The sequence below is a fragment of the Barbus barbus genome (genome assembly GCF_936440315.1).
Source record: "Barbus barbus genome assembly, chromosome: 18".
In the NCBI taxonomy this organism is placed as follows: domain Eukaryota; kingdom Metazoa; phylum Chordata; class Actinopteri; order Cypriniformes; family Cyprinidae; genus Barbus; species Barbus barbus.
The window spans coordinates 29,065,481-29,084,175 of record NC_136746.1 but is presented as its reverse complement, the minus strand read 5'-3'; the positions used below and the strand labels follow the sequence as shown (position 1 = coordinate 29,084,175).

At 33.0% G+C, this 18,695-nt stretch overlaps 1 protein-coding gene across 2 annotated transcripts in view; it reads left to right on the top strand.

Moving 5' to 3' along the window:
* LOC306884584 (AT-rich interactive domain-containing protein 4B-like) overlaps window positions 1–18,695 on the top strand; it is a 79,750-nt gene that overhangs the window by 27,742 nt on the left and 33,313 nt on the right. For both annotated transcript variants that reach the window (XM_079440567.1, XM_079440566.1), the window contains exons 5-9: window positions 6,124–6,214; window positions 7,727–7,806; window positions 9,616–9,710; window positions 14,246–14,387; window positions 17,918–17,997. In XM_079440567.1, coding sequence (XP_079296693.1) covers window positions 6,124–6,214; window positions 7,727–7,806; window positions 9,616–9,710; window positions 14,246–14,387; window positions 17,918–17,997 — 488 coding nt within the window. The remainder of the gene's footprint in view (window positions 1–6,123; window positions 6,215–7,726; window positions 7,807–9,615; window positions 9,711–14,245; window positions 14,388–17,917; window positions 17,998–18,695) is intronic.

Here is an 18,695-nt window from a genome sequence, read left to right as displayed (position 1 = left end):
ACTACAACAAACGGCTTGTTTGGACTACAGCGTTGTTTTCCGGTGTTTGTGATGTCACAAAAATAAATCCCGCCTACTGAAATCTGAATGGTTGGAGGGTGGGGAGAACGCTTGGTTGAGCACTGAATGTTTCAAAATCAAAACCCGGTGCGGGTGTTTTTATATCACTGTATTTCTGATGGAAACCGACTGTTTTCAGAAAATTTTGGATGTCATTTTCATTTCATCTTGCATGTAATGTCTGATAAAGCAGCGTTTGTGAGCGGAGCTCTGCTTTGTGTTCAGCGTTACCGAGGAAACCTCGATCTCTCCCGCTCCAACAGCGCCTCCTGCTGGCAGAGAATTAATCTGCATATATATGCCGCCACAAATAGTGTAACTCCGTGGGACTATGGTGTAAATAAATTCAACTGTATAACAGTTTCAGTGCAATTCATGTTATAATGTTAGCATTAAAGAACAATAAACATATTACCGTTGCACTTATCTGTACTTATAGTACATGCAGTTATTTTTAAGCTGTTGTTGACATCCTATCTAAAATGTGATTTAGCCAAAAAAACAACAACAATATCATTACTTTAATGTGTTTCGCAATATCTGTGCGTGCAAGGGTTCTGCGCGATCCTCTTGTTCAGTATTCTCGGAGTCTGAACTGATATAGCAATATTGACGAACTTGCTGTTCTGGCAAGGGGCAGGGCAATACTGAAACACCGTCTAAGCTGTTCACCAATCACAACGCACTGGGACAGCTAACCAATCACAACACATTTTGTTTTTCGGAAGACGGGCCTTCATCAAACCCGGAAATAATCGAGCCGTTTGTGTCAGGCTGGGGAGAAAGGTATTGTAATAATGTAAATTATGTGAAAAATAATGCGATTTTCGAACCACCAAGCATGAGAGCATGTTCTAGTACACCCCCAAAACAAAATCAAGACTTTGTAAAAGAGCATAATAGGACCCCTTTAATCATAAAATATTGTTTTGCATTAACAAGTGCAGTTACTAATAATATTACACGTTTATTTCTTGGTAATGCACATTTGACAGTAAAGCACTGAGCTTGAGTTGGGAAGCAAACAAAATTTACTTTTATTAATAACAGCAACGTGCAAAATCTAATTTTAATATGAAAAAATTGTATATTCTGCTCTCATTAAATATATTAAATGTACCATTATTCTTTTTATGGTATTATACCGAACTGACCGACAGCATCAGTTATTAAATAAGGAGCGCTCTTTAGTCTCTCGCAAATTGAACAAAAGTTTGTTTTTCAAGGCACTTTGCAACTTTTCTTACTTCAAACATGAAAAGTGCAAAGCTTTGGCAAATGTTGATTTCTTGATGATTTTATAATATCAAAATATAAAGCAAAAAAGTGTAAATGAATGACTAATGAGCTAATAAGTGCTCCTCTGCTGCCATCTACTGGTTATAGTGTTAATTTTTAAGTTTTATTTTAAATAAGTGTTTGTTTACCACAAATAGGGCTGAAATGATTAGTCGACATTATCGACAACGAAAAATAATCAACAAATATTTTTGTTGTCGAGTAGTCGACAACAAAAGGTGTGGTGATGGCGCAGTGGATAAGACACATGCCTTTGGTGTGAGAGACCCGGGTTCGAATCCACTGTGAGACACCAATGTGTCCCTGAGCAAGACACTTAACCCCTAGTTGCTCCAGAGGCGTGCGACCTCTGACATATATAGCAATTGTAAGTCGCTTTGGATAAAAGCGTCAGCTAAATGAATAAATGTAAATGTAAATGTAGTCGTTTGATCTCATATGACCTAATTTAAGAGCCTGCAATACTGCGGATTGACCAGTGTGGCGCTGTAGCGCAAAAATGTAATCCAGCCGTCCTAGATGCAATTCAAGAGAAGAAGACACACCCGAACCTGAGTGGCGTTTGGTTGAATATGTAAATATATATATTGCACGCTCTCCTCTCAGTAACGAAATAAACACAGCAAAAACTGACAGTGGGGTGAAAGCAGCAGTTAAAAATGCATCTGATTATAACGATGTGGATGTTTGCATGAGCTCTAAAGTTCAGTACTCCAGTAAAGTCCGGTCACATCATGTTTATTTATATAACGTTAGGGATTTATGCAATGCAATAGCCACAATTCAAGCATCTTTACGGTATTAAACATGAAAAACCCGAGTCCGTGTCCCTTTCAGTTAGAACTACAACTTGATTTTCTGTTATAAAGCAGCTCTCCAGTGTGGAGATTTTTATTAGTGGGGAAAACATTATTTCACTAAAGTGATAGTTTGGTTCACAGAGATCAAAGCTGGATCTGCTCAGGACTGTTTTGGTTATCATAACCCTATATGGTATTTTAAGACATTATGTTGTGAATAAAATACTTTAGCCAAAGCGTCTTATCGCTTACCTTTATTTTGCATCCATATGACTTCCAAAAGGAGATGTTAGGCAGAATAATGTGTCACTCAGTTTCTTTTTCCGCCAAATACATCTATTTGTATAATGAATTGGTAACACTTTTCAATAAGGTATCATTTGTTAACATTAGTTAATGTATTAATTAACATGAATGAACAATACATTTATGTATTCATCTTTGTTAATGTGGGTTAATAAAAAATACACACAGTGCATTTACCAAGGTTAAAAACACAACTTGTGATTTTAATAATGCATTAGTAAATGCTGAAATTAACATGAACTAAGATGAATAAATGCTGTAGAATAAATGCTTGTTCATTCTTAGTTAACTAATGAACCTTATTTTAAAGTGTTACCAATTATTTGGATAAGAATGAACATAATATGCTTTTCTAAAGCTAAAGTTACCTTTATTTATGTTTATGAATATGTATAACTTAATATTTTAACTAATTGCAAATGCTGAATAATCAATCAAAGTCTACTGATTAATCAGTGAAATAATCGACGATTAGATCGTTAGATTAATCGATTATCAAAATAATTGTTTATTGCAGCCCTAACCACAAAGTATATTTTGGTCGTCCCGTTAATTGAACTTTTAAATTGGATTAAGTGCTGGAGATAGTTGTGTGAAATGCTTGAAAGTCATTGAAAAGTTCTTGAAGTTCTCTCTCAAAAGGATGTACAAACCCTGAAATGAATAATGTAAAAACAATCGACTCTTTCTACCACAACATCATGGTTACATACTTCTGGTTTTCTGCATCAGCGCCATTTGATCTGCTTATAACAGAATTCTGTGCAGAGTTTTAATGCATGTCACTAGATCTTTATTCATTCTGGGTTGAATTGAAATGCTTCTCGCTGGATCTCGCAGCGCTGTGCTGTAACAGTGTCGTGAAATCAACTTTGGTTTCCTAGTAAAGCTGTTTTGAGCTCGGACTGCACTCAATTATTGATCCGAGCCGATAAACGGTCCGGCGAGGTTTTGTAATGCTTTCATTTCGTTTGCAGTTTGATGTTTCTCATATGCAACAGCTTTTTCTGGATAAAAAATGTCTAAACTATCAATCAGACTAGATTGTGTGTGTGTGTGACAGGATATCACACACACACCTTGCATATCAAATACAGTATGATACAGTTGCTGTATAGGGTTAAAGAATCTTCGCTGCTCTTTATGTTCAATGAAAGCAGACAGTGATCACATCTGTCAAGCTCCAGAAACTCAGCATAATGCTGCTCTGATTTCAAACTCGTCTGGAGTCGATGTTTGATGGTGCCGGTGATCCCAGTCATCTGCATAATCCTCTGTTTCATATTGATGTTGTTTGTTTTTTATTTTTAGCTCAGCCATTTGTTTGAACATCTCCTGGCAAAGCATCTGTAGCTGTGATTATGAATATGACAGTAATTATTCTCCGCCGGCTGCCATCAGCTCATCAGAAAACATCTCACTAATGCCTGGCAGAACTATTTGCTTTGAGCACTTAGTAATTCTTTTACATGGAGAATAAATAACAAATATGCTCATGAGTGTCTTTACAAGCAGAAGTCTTAAGAGCTCGAACACGACGGGCTGGAAGAGGTGAAAACCACTGAGGACGAGACTGATTCCATGCCCAGACTAGATTAATGCACAAGTCAGATTTGTTACACGTGGAGCACACAAGCAATAACATGCCATAAATTGCAAACTATGGTAAAACTATGCTAAAATGTTTGTATGTTTTGAAGCTGAATCTTAACAAAACGCGTCCACATTGCTCCTGCAATCAAAAAACTGAAAAAGTAATTATATAAAGAAATGTAATTATATTTGGCAGTATGAAAAGATCAGGATATAATAAAAATTAGGATGTTTTTTTGTTTTAAATAATTTATTGATTGATTTTTCATTTAATGTATTTAGTTTTTTGCATTGTAATTCTCATTGGTTATTCTTATTTGATTCTTGTTACGGTAATAGTGTTCTTAATAATGAAAAAAAAACATGAATTATATAATAAATATTTAATAATAAATTACCACAGTATTTTTGTTGTATTAAATATTTTTACAATAAAATCAATTTTATTTAAAGGCAGTATAGCAGATACTTCATGACATGTAAATACAGTAGAAATGTATATAATATTTCTATTTATTCATTCATTGCATTGCATTACAGTAATATTAATAATTAGATTAACTGTCATGAAAATGTCACAAAATTTTTAATGGTGCTAAAAATGGTTCTTGCTCTCTTCGTGCACTGTAATATATATATATTTTTTTTTTGCCTTAGTCATATTAATCATATTTATTGTCAAGAGAATAGTATTGAAAAAATCTTAATGGTGCTAAAATAAGCGTTCTTACCTCATGCATGTTATTTTATTTATTTTACTGTATTTATTTATTTATTTTTGTGACATGTGACCTGGTCGTGTTCTTGACAGGTTTCTGTGAAATTTCTGTGTAACAGAATATGTGAACATGCTTTAATGTTCAAAAAAGACATTATTTTTCAAATACTGTACATTATTGTAGTTCCTCTATGCCCCGCCTCTCTCAAACGGTCGTTTTCTACAAAGCCCCTCCTTCCGACAAGCACAGTCTGCTCTGACACAGTACATTGTGATTGGCCGAACACCACAAGCACGCGTCGGAAATGTAACACCTCTTTCCATAATAATTAGTTTTATCAGTTCAAGTCCGAAAGGGGAACAGAGTCGCGTGACAGACACAGTGATGATGCTCGTATGTATTTGCACACAAGCCACGGTTGAGACTATTTCTGACAGACTGTACACTCTGCTGTGATATGACCCTGTTCCTCTCACACACACACGATGCGTTACACGCAAAACTGCGCATTTGAACAGTCAATAGCAAATACTTGAACCAATAACAAAACATACTTACAGTCGCTGATTCAGAAGCGCCAGATTTTCATAGCAAAGTCGGAATTGACTCCTTTTTTTATTTTTAGAAATAGCCTTTGTGCAGCCAGCCTTGTACTCTCCTAGGTTCACAAAACTGTCCATAAAATGCGTTGCACAAATTTGAACATTTGGGTTGTGCTGTTGTGTTGTAAACAAATCTTAACTAATGATTCCTAACTGCATCTACTTTCTGAAGGCCAAATAAAGTGCTTTTGTTCTCGCATAGAAACACCCAGCGTCTCCCTGACATGGCTTCATCAACACTAATGTGGTTACTGAAACCATGCCTTCTTTCTTTGCATTAACATTTGGGCAGCGTTACGCAAATATTTCCACATCGTGACGTAGATGTGGGGGCGTGTTAATGAGCCGTTTTAGGGGGGCGTGGACGAGTCTTAACTTTTATAAAGAATATCTCTTTGGTTTTGAGACTTTAGTCTTTGCAGCTTCAGGGATCTTATCTATGCACAAACAGCTTGTAATACTCCAAAGAAAGGAAAACTTGAAATCGCGTCATATTCATATTCAGAATCATCTGATTCCATCACTTTATCATAGTACGTCCATGGTATTTTATTGTAAAGGTAACGTGCCCATCTCGTAGTTCATGAGAATCCCTCACAGGCGTTCCTCTGTGAGTAATGTCAGTCTGTTTATCTCCAGTCTGAGTGTTTTAACACCTGCTGGAGCGTGAATCCAGTTCCAGCCGGTCAGGAGCGCTGTGGTGCACACACTGAAACCCTGTAAATATGAGTGTTTGTGTTTTAGGTGGGCGCTGTGGTGGAAGCCAGGAATCAAGATGGGATCTATCAGGAGGCCACCATCAACAAACTCACTGACGCTAGTTTGTACACCGTCGGTAAGACCATTACATCTCATCTCATGCTAGACTAAATTTCAGCGCGGCACATCTCTTCAGATCTCTTCAGCTGGTTATATATCTGAGACAGAGATGGAAAAGCCACTTCAATCCTTGTTTTATGGTTTTCTTTCGTTTATAGCATCATATGTGAGAGCAGCACAGTCAATCTGACATGCTGGGTAACTTTTATCTCAGGGATCAAATAATTAGAATGTGTATTATTTTACATTAATTATAATTTATTAGATTATAATATTGTAATTTTTTTATAATTTAATTGTTTATTATATTGTAATTAATTTATATATATATATATATATATATATATATATATATATATATATATATATATATATATATATATATATATATATATATATATATTTTTTTTTTTTTTAAGAATAGGTTATTATATATAAATATTATAGTGTCAATATACTATTATATTTATATAATAAATATTTATATTTTATATAATATTGTTTTTAATTAAGTGTCAGATTAAACATTTTTATCATTAGGATCATAATAAATAAGTTATTATTAAAATTAATTCTTTATAATAGTGTATGTATATATAATATACACACTGTTATATTTATATATAATAAATATATATGACACTATTTTTTTATTAAGCTAGATGCAAACTTGTTTTTAAATTAGGATTTAAAAAAATTAAAGTAAAAATTAAAATCTGAAATTCCCAAGACAAATTTACAACAAATAATTTAATTGTAAATGTTCTTTATATGGTTCATAATTTGTATAATGTAAAATGCAGACAATTTTTTTGCCACACTGATCAATGCTGGTGAAGAAAATTGAAATATTAGTAAATAATAATATATATTTTGTATTTGTGTTAAATATTAGTAATGTTTTTATATCTATGACAGTTGAATTAGCCAGGTTTTTTTTCCCCATGCATGTTAGTGAGAAGCATCACAGGTTGCATCACTCAGCATCATAAATGAGATGAGTCCGTGTCCATCTCTCATCAAAACATAAAACAGAATGATTTCATTCCTCATATTTTTTTTTTTATATTTGATGTCTTAATGCGAATTCTAATCCGCATATGTGTCTTGACATGGAGAGAAAATGATGAAGGCCTGTGAGTTTTCTCCAGCAGATGGTTTGAATTTGATGCTGTCGTTCTTTCAGTTCAATTTAAACCATTTTGTGTGCCACAGCCCCTAATGAAGCTACAAGCCAACTGTTGATTTCCTCACAGTTTCAGTGTTCATATATGCACCATATAGACTCTCTTCAGCCGTTTACACACAGAAACTGCGCTGGAAGTGCATCAAGGACCAGAGTACTGATTAAATCAATAAATAATTAAATTGAGAAGGTGGCCCATGTGGGTTGTCCGCCGCCATACTTTCCCACGTTCACTGCGAGTTTATCATTAAAGCTGAAGAGCAGTGGACGGCCGGAGCGAGAGCACTGATCTTACGTAACTCTCTCTCTCTCTCTCTCTCTCTCTGTCTGTCCTGGACTCAGTGTTTGATGACGGTGATGAGAAGACCCTCAGGCGCTCGTCTCTCTGCCTGAAAGGAGCGCGCCACTTTGCTGAGAGTGAGGTAAGGCCGCTTTCCCATCGGTTTAGATCGCTAGCAGACTCCTGTACATCACAACACTTTCACATCACAACCTGTTCTGGATGCTAGTTATATCATTTAGGATGTATTTCTATTGAAGTTTAACATACTTTCAGACATACGCTCAGGTGATCTTGAGAACATATGACAAAAACAGATGAATTTAGTATTAATTAAAACAATATTTCAAAGAAATCATGTTTTGTTTGAAACATTCGGATTTGAAAAAAACAAACAAACAAAAAACACCTGGAATGTTTCTTCATAATGTGCCAGTTTTTTTGATTGCAAAATTGGCAACATCTGCTCAAACTGAAGTCGTAAGAGTTTATTAATCATTGTGTTTGCTTTTATGATTTTTCTTATGCAAAAACTGTGAGTTTAACATTTAATGTTAATATAATGTGTTCATGAAAACGTCTGCATTGCAGAGATGACTCAAAATTAGAGGCGTTTCATTCCCAGATGATTATTAGAAGCTGTCACATCTCTGTGTTTGATAAACAGTGTGCTAGTAAAGGATTTCAAACACATTGTCAGTTTTTTTAAGGCATGAAACAATCTCTACACCACTGTATGTGAACGTCAGTGTCATTTAGTATCATTGATCTAATTATTATAGTTTTTGTTAATATTTTAATTCGATTTTTATTTGTACTTCATTTAATTTTCGGTTTACTCTTTGTTCAGTTAAAAATTGTATACTTTTTTAGTTTTTTTGTCATTTTTATTAGTTTTAATTTATTTAGTTGTACTTATTTTAGTACCTCAAAGTAAACTAAAATGACAAATGTTGCCTTGTCAACTATCTGAAAGAAATATTGAACATAAAATTGAAAAAGGTTTTTGTGTCTTATTATAATTAAGCACAACTTTAACTAATTTCAGCTAACATTTTTTTTTATTTCAAGTAATAAAAATAGTTTTTTACACTCATGTATATGTATGCCAGTGTTATTTAGTATCATTCACACTGTATACCATTATAGTTTTTGTTAATATTTTGATTTTGTTTTTATATTTTCTGTTTTCACAAAAATTGTAGTTGAAGTTTTAATGTTTTAATTTAATTAAATAATAAATTTTTATTTACTTTTAATCCATTTTAAAGTTAGTATATTTTTGTTTTTTTCTATTTGTTTTAGTTTTATTAATTTTAGTTATGTAATACTTAAGGTTAAACTAAACCAAAATGAAAAAAAAAATGTTAGTATCATTGACATACTATTATAATTGTATTATTTTGAAGTTTTATTTTTTTTTTTTTTAATTTTTTTAAATTATTATTATTAATTTTATTTCAGTTTTACTTATTTTAGTAAGTAAGTAGCAGAAATAAAATAAGTTTGTGTTTTAATATTTAATTTTATTTCAAGTAATGGAAATTGTATTTTTTAGTGCTGTCAAACGATTAATCACATCCAAAATAAATGTTTTTGTTTACATAATATATCTGTGTGTACTGTATATATTTATTAAGTATACAAACACATGCATGTATATATTTAAGAAAAATATGTTATATTTATATTTATATAATATAAAATATAAGAATATAAATGTATATATACTGTATCAAAATATATTATATCAAAATTATGTCTCAAAATATATACTGTATGTGTGTGTATTTATATATACATAATAAATGAACACAGTACACACAGATATATTATGTAAACAAAACTTTTATTTTGGATGCGATTAATCGTTTGACAGCACTAGTATTTTTATGGTTTTTATTTTTATTTTAGCACTGACTGGTAAATCCTATGTCTGTTTCTCTTCCAGACGCTCGACAGGCTTCCTCTGACGAACCCTGAACACTTCGGCACTCCTGTCATCGGCAAAAAAGGAAACCGCAGAGGCCGACGCTCCAATCCCATGTGAGTGCCTTTACTCAAAGTTATGTAATATTTTGCGATCCTGCATGTTTTGCCATTGAATCACAAAAAGTGCAGTGCTGCTGGAAGTCATTGACATGTTAGTCTGATAAAGAAACCTGCACTAGTGAGGAAATAAAGTGTGGTTATTAAGAGTTTTTAAGTACAATAAGCTACGGCAAAATATGATTAGTATATTGCATAATTACATTATGTAATAAAAATGGTACCCTAATTATGAAAATAACAGCAAATTGTCTATAAAACTCTTGAAATTAGCACTTCAAGTTAAACATTCATTTAAAATGTTTATGCTTTTTTCATGCAATATTTATATTTTATTTTATTTCAACTCTTTCAGTTACCGTAAATGCTCTTTAATAGTTTAATAGTGCATTTTAATAAGGGATGCACAGTATTATCGGCCGATAATGGCTTTAAATGTAAATATCGGTATCGGCCTGATATGAAAAATTATGAGAATATGAGAAATGGGTTAACTCACATGTGCTCAGGGTGTGCTAGTGATTAGATCACGTCAGCAGTGTTTTGTCTGAATGACGATTAGATTCACTGCTTTGGATCACTGCATTTAATCTGTGAAAGCACGTTCGGTGTGTGATAGAGTAAACGGTAATAACACGTGCAGCAGCAGCCTCCCCCGGGTCCTAATGCCCGTTCGGTAAGGAGTTTTAATCTGTAGGGGGCGCTATTTGCCTACTTCTAATTAAAATAAAAGTAAAATAGTCTACACAAATAACATTTAGACTGTGTTTTGGATTTAAATAAAGCAGTAATTGATGTAATAAAATAATGAGTATGTTTTAATTTAATGGTCAGAAGCTATAGCTTACATGAAAAAAAATAAAAATCACAAACATGACACTTGTAAATTAAATAATTTTATATTTACCAGTTTATTCATTAATGTGTAATATGTTTTATTTTTTAAACAAATCATGAGCTCTAAAAGATTTTCAGAATTTTTACAACTCTTTTGTTTTAGACTATCTACAAATGTTAATGTTAAATGTCTTAAAATAAAATGTTAGGGTTAACACTGCATCTTTCTTTTTTATTTAATTCTAAGTTCTTGTTAAAAACTAACCAAAATTAAAAATATTTTGCTTATAATTTCTGCACAGGAGAGACTTGATATTGTTTCCAAACAAAAGGAAATATATCGGCATCGGCCAAAATGAGTATAAAAATATCGGCATATCGGATATCGGCAAAAATCCAATATCGTGCATCCCTAATTTTAATAATAGTTGTAAAATTCCACTTTAGTAAGGCCATTCAGGACATAATTGACATGTTGTGAGTCTCACTGATAAAAACACTCTCGTCACCTGAAGGATGAAACGTTTGTGTGTCTCAGTCCTGATGCTCCAGGGACGCAGCGGGTTCGTCTGGGAATACCGATTACAGTGTTTGCTGTTGTAAATTACGCCTCTTCTTTTAGCAGTTGCACAAATAGGACAAACGCTGCCCTGGAATTCTACATCCCCAGACACAAATCAGAGAAAAGCCAATGCTTTTCCTTCAGTGCTTCGTCTCGCACAGGACACGTCCCACATGAGCTTTAACAAGGAATCAGAGTCGTCAATGTTTGGGGTGTCATTGATTAGTTCTGCACATGAAATAGTTGTGGATCCTTAACAAGAACTTTTGTCTATTTTTCAGTAAAAATATCAAGCTGAATTGATTTGACGCCAGTGTTATTTTAACATTATCTATACACTACTATAGTATTTATTAACGTTTTGAATTAACTGTTATTTTAATTTAAGTTTTAGTTTGTTTAATAATTGTATGTGCTTTTGTCATTTTATTATTTTTTTTATATCCATTTCAATATAGCTTTCTTTTTTCAGTTTAAGTAATTTTAGCATTTATATATATTGTAATATTTTTAAATGTTTTAAATTAGCATTTATTTGTGTATTTTTATATTAATTTTAGTTTAAGTTATACTCATTTTGTTATTTGCTTTTGTTATTTTTATAAAATTTTCATATAGCTTTCATTTATTTATTTTAGTTTTAGTAATTGTAGTACTTCAACTTAAACTTATTTAAAATGTTGAAGCTTTTCATGCAGTGTTTCTATTTTATTTCAATTACTTTTAAATGGTTTTAATAGTTTTATTTTAAAAGTAGTTTTAGAATCTAATAATAGTTGTAATTGTTTTAACAACAATGCTTAAAGCAAAATTGCCAAATGTATAATTACATAAACTTTCTTTCCTACATTATTTTAGTATTTATATAGTATTATAGTATTTATTAAGTATTTAAATAGCTTTTATTCATTTTAATTTTAGTTTAAGTTTTAGTAATTTTATGTGCTTTTGTCGTTTTTTAAATATTTCCATATAGCTTTAATTTTATAACTTAAACATATACTTATTAATTTCAAATGTTCATTTAAATTTTTCATGCAATATTTATATTTTATTGTATTTCAACTTTTTTTAATTACCATAAATTATTTTAAATTGTTAAATTTTTATAATAGTTTAAAGTTTTTTTTTTTTGTTTTTTTTTTTATAGTTTCATAATTGTTTTATAATATAATAATAGTTTAAAGTTTTTTTTTTACGCCATCGCTGGAAGCAAAATTGCAAAATGTAATAGATGCATAAATTCTATTTTTCCTACTTAATTAGCACTTTTTTTTTGGGTTAATAATTAAAAACAATTAAGAAATACTACGACGGAGTGCACTTTTCCACACAGGTGTTCAGAAGCAGTAGTTGCTGTGGCAGGTTTTCTTGGTTTTGCAGGAGTCTCTGTGGTTTATCAGGTCATGTTTATTTGTGATGCAGGCTGTTGATTGGCTCATTTAATGCTAACGAGATTGGCTCTCCTCAGCGGTGAGCTGGAGTGTCAGTTGTTAATTGAGAGCGGCCGTCGAGTCACGCTCCATATCCAGTATTGGCAAGCAAGAAGCTGGTCAGGTCACAGAGCAGTTTTGAGCAGTGTAGAGTGATGCTTGTTGTTTGTCGTGGTAATGTTTACGCGGCTTGATGCAACGCGACACGTAAAAAAACAGTATAAAGCCCTATTCGCACGGGATTAGTATTACCTGGTGACCTCTAGTCATTTGTAATAATTGCGGAGGTTGTCTGTGATCTTAATCCCGTGCGAATCGGCCATGTCTGTAATTTGTAAAGTAAAAATTCCCCCGCAAATGACCTACCATATTTCGCCGAACACTGAGGTCCTGTGATAATATTAGTCCCGTGCGAATCGGCATCTCTGTGATTTGGCCAGCATTTGGCGGGTCGTATATCATTTTTCAAGGTTTTTGTTTCCTGTGTGCCTTTTTATCCATCTTTCGCAAAGAATGGAGCTGCGTTGGAGTGTTTGATAGTATTTTGGGTGCTGTCATATCGCTTCAAAATACAATTTGCAGAAAGAGAAAGCTGTAAAGGTTTTGAGGTTAATGTGTTACAAATAAATCAAGCATAAAGCTTGAGATATTATTTTAACCTGGTGAAATGTAAATGACATGACACAGGGCATGAAACTATTAGTTTCTTTTTTTAAATCCATCTAATTGGACCATAGAACGGGACTCTCAAAGCCTTGACATCCGGTTATCCGGGAGATAAGTCAGTAAATTGGAGGAAAATCACAGGCTTCGCTTAGTTTCAAAATCACTCATGGTCCCCAGATAATACCAATCCCGTGCGAATAGGGCTTAAGTCATTATAATTAATATAATATGTAATTATGTCCCCACTGGATGCAACAAATGCCTCGTTTATAATGGGTTTTATTGTTTTTTTGTGGCGTTGCACCGGGACATAGCATCACAATACGGTAAGGGGCGTAACATTTCCGTCACATGCTTGAGGTATTCGGCCAATTACAACGCACTGGATAGCTGGCCAATCAGAGCACGCCTCGCTTCTCAGAGCGATGAGCTTTGTACAAATCGACACGTTTCAGAAAGGCGGAGCTTAGAGGAGCAACAATAATGTACAGTATGTGGAAAATAATGTGTTTTCTTAAACTTAAACCACATAAACACATTGCATTACACCAAATACACAAAATAATGTTTTAGCAACATCATATGACCCCTTTAAAATTAATGGTATGCCGAGTCAGTTTAAAATTTCTTTCAGTAGTACAAAATTATTGTACTACTGAAAGAAAAAAAAAAGTAATAGATAATAAAACAGTTTTAGGTAATAATAAAGTTGTGCTTAATTGTCATGCAAATAATATTATAATAGATCTTAATTTTTAATTTATCTAAAAATATATGTAATTTTCTGTATGCAAAATATAGTGTCTTTATTCATTGATTTTTATTTTTGAACATGATTTCATGAGTCATATCTAACCCTTTTTAATCACATAATGTAAAATGAGGTTTTTAAAGAACAGATTCTGCTTTGTTAATCAGCAGCGATATTTCACTCTGAATTTGAAATGTTCTTGTGTTATCTGGGGTATTAATGTAACTTAAGCACCTTTCAATCTGTTGTTTATTACGCATTAACACATAATCTTGTTCCACAGTCAAGAAGAGGAGTCATCTTCATCGTCTAGTGAGGAAGAGGAGGGTGATCAGCAACTAAACAAAGAGCTTTATGGCAAAGTGGTGTGTGTGGATGGAGTCGTCACTAGTGATAAAAAGAAAACCACTTGGTATCCTGCGCTGGTGAGTCATATAAGTACAACTCTATATTATGGTCTGTTTTTGTTCGTTTAAAAAAAAAAAAAAAATTACATAAATTTGAAGTATAAAAATGAATTGCAAAAATCCCTAACCCTGAAATAAAAATAAAAAGCTAATTAAAGCTCTTTAATAATTAAAGTTATGTGGAAATAAAAAAAAAATACTCAAACTGAAAAAAAAAGTTTATATAAATATTTATTTGTATATTGTAATATTTGTATTTAACCACTTGAGGCTTATTTTTGTGTATAAATATGTCATTCATTTAAATTTATTTCAAGATACATTTTACTTAAATATTATATAGAAGTTACATATAATAAAAAATTATATTGACTAATATAATTATTAGGGATGCACCGATACCACTTTTTCCAGAACTAGGCGGGTACCGATACTTTATTTTTGGTACTTGCCGATACTGAGTACAGACACCTGCATTTTCATTGCCTTTGTCTTGTTTTTTTTAATATTGGGTACAGAAACCAAAAGAATATGTATAATATTAGTTGACTTACTTCATTTGGCAAATAGATGTTTCCTTCAGTTATTTTCACACTTAATTATGCCCATTAAAATCTATTTAAAAGTTTTTGTTACTTTCATTGTTCATTTTTTTGCTTTATGGTACATAATCTTTAAATGAATAGCATTGCAGCGGCTCAGTACTGAAATCACAAGACCTTTTGCTGTAATAATGCTGGGAAGCACTCTTGTAACTGTAATGAACATTTTCATAAATATACGTTTTGGTTTTTGTTTTTTTATCTGAAATGTGCTGCGACTTTCCAAAGCGCCTCATATAATGCAGAAACACTCATGAATTAAGCAAACATGAGCAACGCGCGTGCACATTTATATTGGTGCAGAATGAGAGATACGTGTATAGCCTAGCTTGTTTCACTTTTGCCGTAAAGTCGTGTAAGCTTGAGGTTTAAAATAAATGTTGTATATAATTTTTGTTTTATATTTACAATTTAGTTTTAATCCAAGTGATGCGTGTGCTAAAGCGAACAGCAATAAATATCACGCAACAGAAGTGTGTTTTCTCTCTCTCTCTCTCCTTACCGTTAAATAACTTGTGCATTGGTTTTCTCACTTGTTTTGACACATCCAACCGAACTACAAAGTTTACAGTGATGTCTGTGAGAAAGGCATATTCGCTCCTAACAGCTGAGCCGCCGCATGCTCAATCCACTCTGCGTTCTTTGCTTATCAGCTCTCACACATCAGCTAGGCATGAATATTGAATGTTTAACATTATATTAATTGCATACATATACCTTGTAGACATCCTTAATCTCTAATAACTCCATTCTGCTCTCTGTTGTTCTGTTGTCTGTGTTTCTTTGTCTGAACACAGCACTGATCACACACTGTGTCGTATCGGTGTTTGGTATTGGGGCATTTTAATGAGTACAGGAGCGCAGTTATAATCCCTAATAATTATTAATAATTTTCTTTTATGCCAATAATCATTAGGATATTAATAAGTAGAGATCATGTTCCATGAAGATATTTTGTTCCAGATTTTCAAATAGTTGCATCTCAGACAAATATTGTAAAAAGTCCTAACAAACCATACATCAATGGAAAACTTATTTATTCAGGTTTCAGATGATGTATAAATCTCAATTTCGAAACATTGACACTTAAGACTCAGGGACGGATTATGAAGCGCCGGTGCCCTGGGCACGGACTGATTAAAGGCCCCCCTCTGGTCCAGTGCCCTGGGCACGTGCCCGTGCGTTAATCCGTCCCTGTTAAGACTGGTTTTGTGGTCCAAGGTCACATATACTTTTTACATTGAATTCAAATGATGCTGTATTTGAAACTTTCACTTTTACAAAGCCTTATTTTGTGCATAAATATTTAATTCATTTCAATTTATTTCAATGTTTTTTTATTTGCATGCAATTGAATTTTATTTCATGCTGTATAAAATAAATATATAATAGTAGTAGTGTTTTCAATGTTTGTTTAAGATAAATTATATTTTTAACAAGGCCATCCATACAGTCCCACCCAAAACTCACGTCATTAATTGAGGCAGAAGCTCAAGGAAGGAAGAAACACGTCGGACCTCTCAAACAAACAGACCAGTGTTTTAAAAGCGTCATGGTATTTTCCTTTTTTGGACGTCAAACTATCAATGACTGACTTACAGTGACTCATTAACCTGACACACCAAAAACCGTTATAACATCCAGAAAACGACATGCTTCACCCTTAAACCTCACGATCAGGAGAGAGTCTTACATGTTTCTTTCTGAAGCTGCATGTATTGTGCGGCATGCTAACAGACTCTCTCTCTGACTCTGTCCCTCGTGTACATGCAGTAGTTGATGATTCACAGAGTCACGGCAAACCAGACGCTGTCTCTTTAAATATTGCTGCTAGCTCTGTGAGTTGTTGTTTTGCGTCGCTCTCTGACTCCTCCTCACGGCTCTCAGCAGAATCACAGCAGTCAGAAAGAAAACAAAGCAAATGAACGGCTGTGACTTGTGCTCCTGGGGTTTGGTGACACCCATCCTGCTGCTCATCTGAGGTCAAAGGTGGCTTCTGATGAAATAAAAGGCGTAGACATGGGTGTAGCAGTTGTTTCAAAATGCTAATGTCATTTAGGCTTTGTTAGAATGTGGATCTTGTCCTTATTAATGGATGCTCAAGGTGCACAAAGTCTTTTTTTATTTAATTTAATTGTATTATTATTATTATTTATTTTCACAACATTGCCATGAATTCCTGCAGCCAAGAAAGACCTGGAAACACCAGGGCATGAAAATATTATTAAAATCAATAAACTCTTAAAAAAAAAAAAAAATCTTGAAATTTATATAGAAAGTGTTTTTTCTTAATGCACAGCTCTCATAATATTCATATTAAGCTCAAATGCAGTATTTATGAAATTATACTACTGGTCAAAATTTTGGCCACAATGTTATTTCAAGGCAGCATTTATTTGATCAAAATACAGTAAATATTTTAAAATTGTAAAATATCATTACAGCTTAAAATAACTGTTTTCTATTTGCATATATTTTAAATGTAATGTATTCCTGTGATGCAGCTCTGAATTTTCATTGCTTACTTCTGAAGGATCATGTGACACTGAAGAGTGAAGTATTGATTCTGAAAATTCAGCTTTGCATCACAGGAATAAAATGCATTTTAAAGTATATTCACATAAAAAATAGTTTTTTTAAATTGTAGTAATATTTCACAATATTCTTTTTTTTAATCAAATGCAGGCAGCCTTGAGCAAAAGAGACTTCTGTCATTAAGTATTAATTATTCCTTATAACTAAATTGGTACAAACAACTTGAAAGGTAACACGTTTGCATATAATAATTAATGAAGTTAAAAATAGACCCTCTTGTGTCTAGCGTTCATTTCTTCAAGCGTAAAACCTTTTTTTGCAAATGGAGACAAATGACTTGGTGACTAAAACGACATGAAGTAATGTTTTCTGTGCTGAAGTATCCTCTGTTTCTCTCTTCATTTTCTAAAGGTCATCTCTCCAGACTGTCATGAAGATGTGACATTGAAGAAAGACAACGTTTTTGTTCGCTCCTTCAAAGATGGGAAATTGTGAGTAACTTTCAAATGAAGTTATTTCGGTCCGTGCTTCTACTTTTAGCGCTCCAGCTGCAGAAAAGTCAAGCTATGAAAGTGGCACGTGTGCTTTTAATTCACTGCATTGTGTCTGTTTATAGCTGTGATTTTACTAAACAGCCATTAAATGTGGCAGAATGCTAAAAAAGGAGGAAGTATGCCACCACTGGGCATCATGTAATGAAGCAGCCGCTGATATTTCTGCAGGGACAGTCGGAGAATATTGTAGTTAAACGCCCGTCTCAGATTAACCTTCTGAAACCAATTTATACTGCCGCTGCCGAAGGTATTCAAGCATTATGCTGAGAAATGTCTGCTTATGGAGATATTTGTTTAACCTGTGAGAACTACATTTAATAAATGTAATAAAATAAGTTTTCTTAGTGAATATATTATAAAATATAATTGCTATGATCAAAGCTGAATTTTCAGCATCATTACTCTAGTCTTCAGTGTCACATGATCCTTCAGAAATCATTCTAATATGTGACCCTGCAGCACAAAAGCAGTCATGAGTAGCACAGCTATATTTGTAGCAATAACCAAAAATACACTGTATGGGCCAAAATGATTGATTTTTCTTTTATGCCAAAAATCATTAGGATATTAAGATCATGTTCCATGAAGATATTTTGTAAATTGCCTACTGTAGATATATCAAAACAAGTAATATG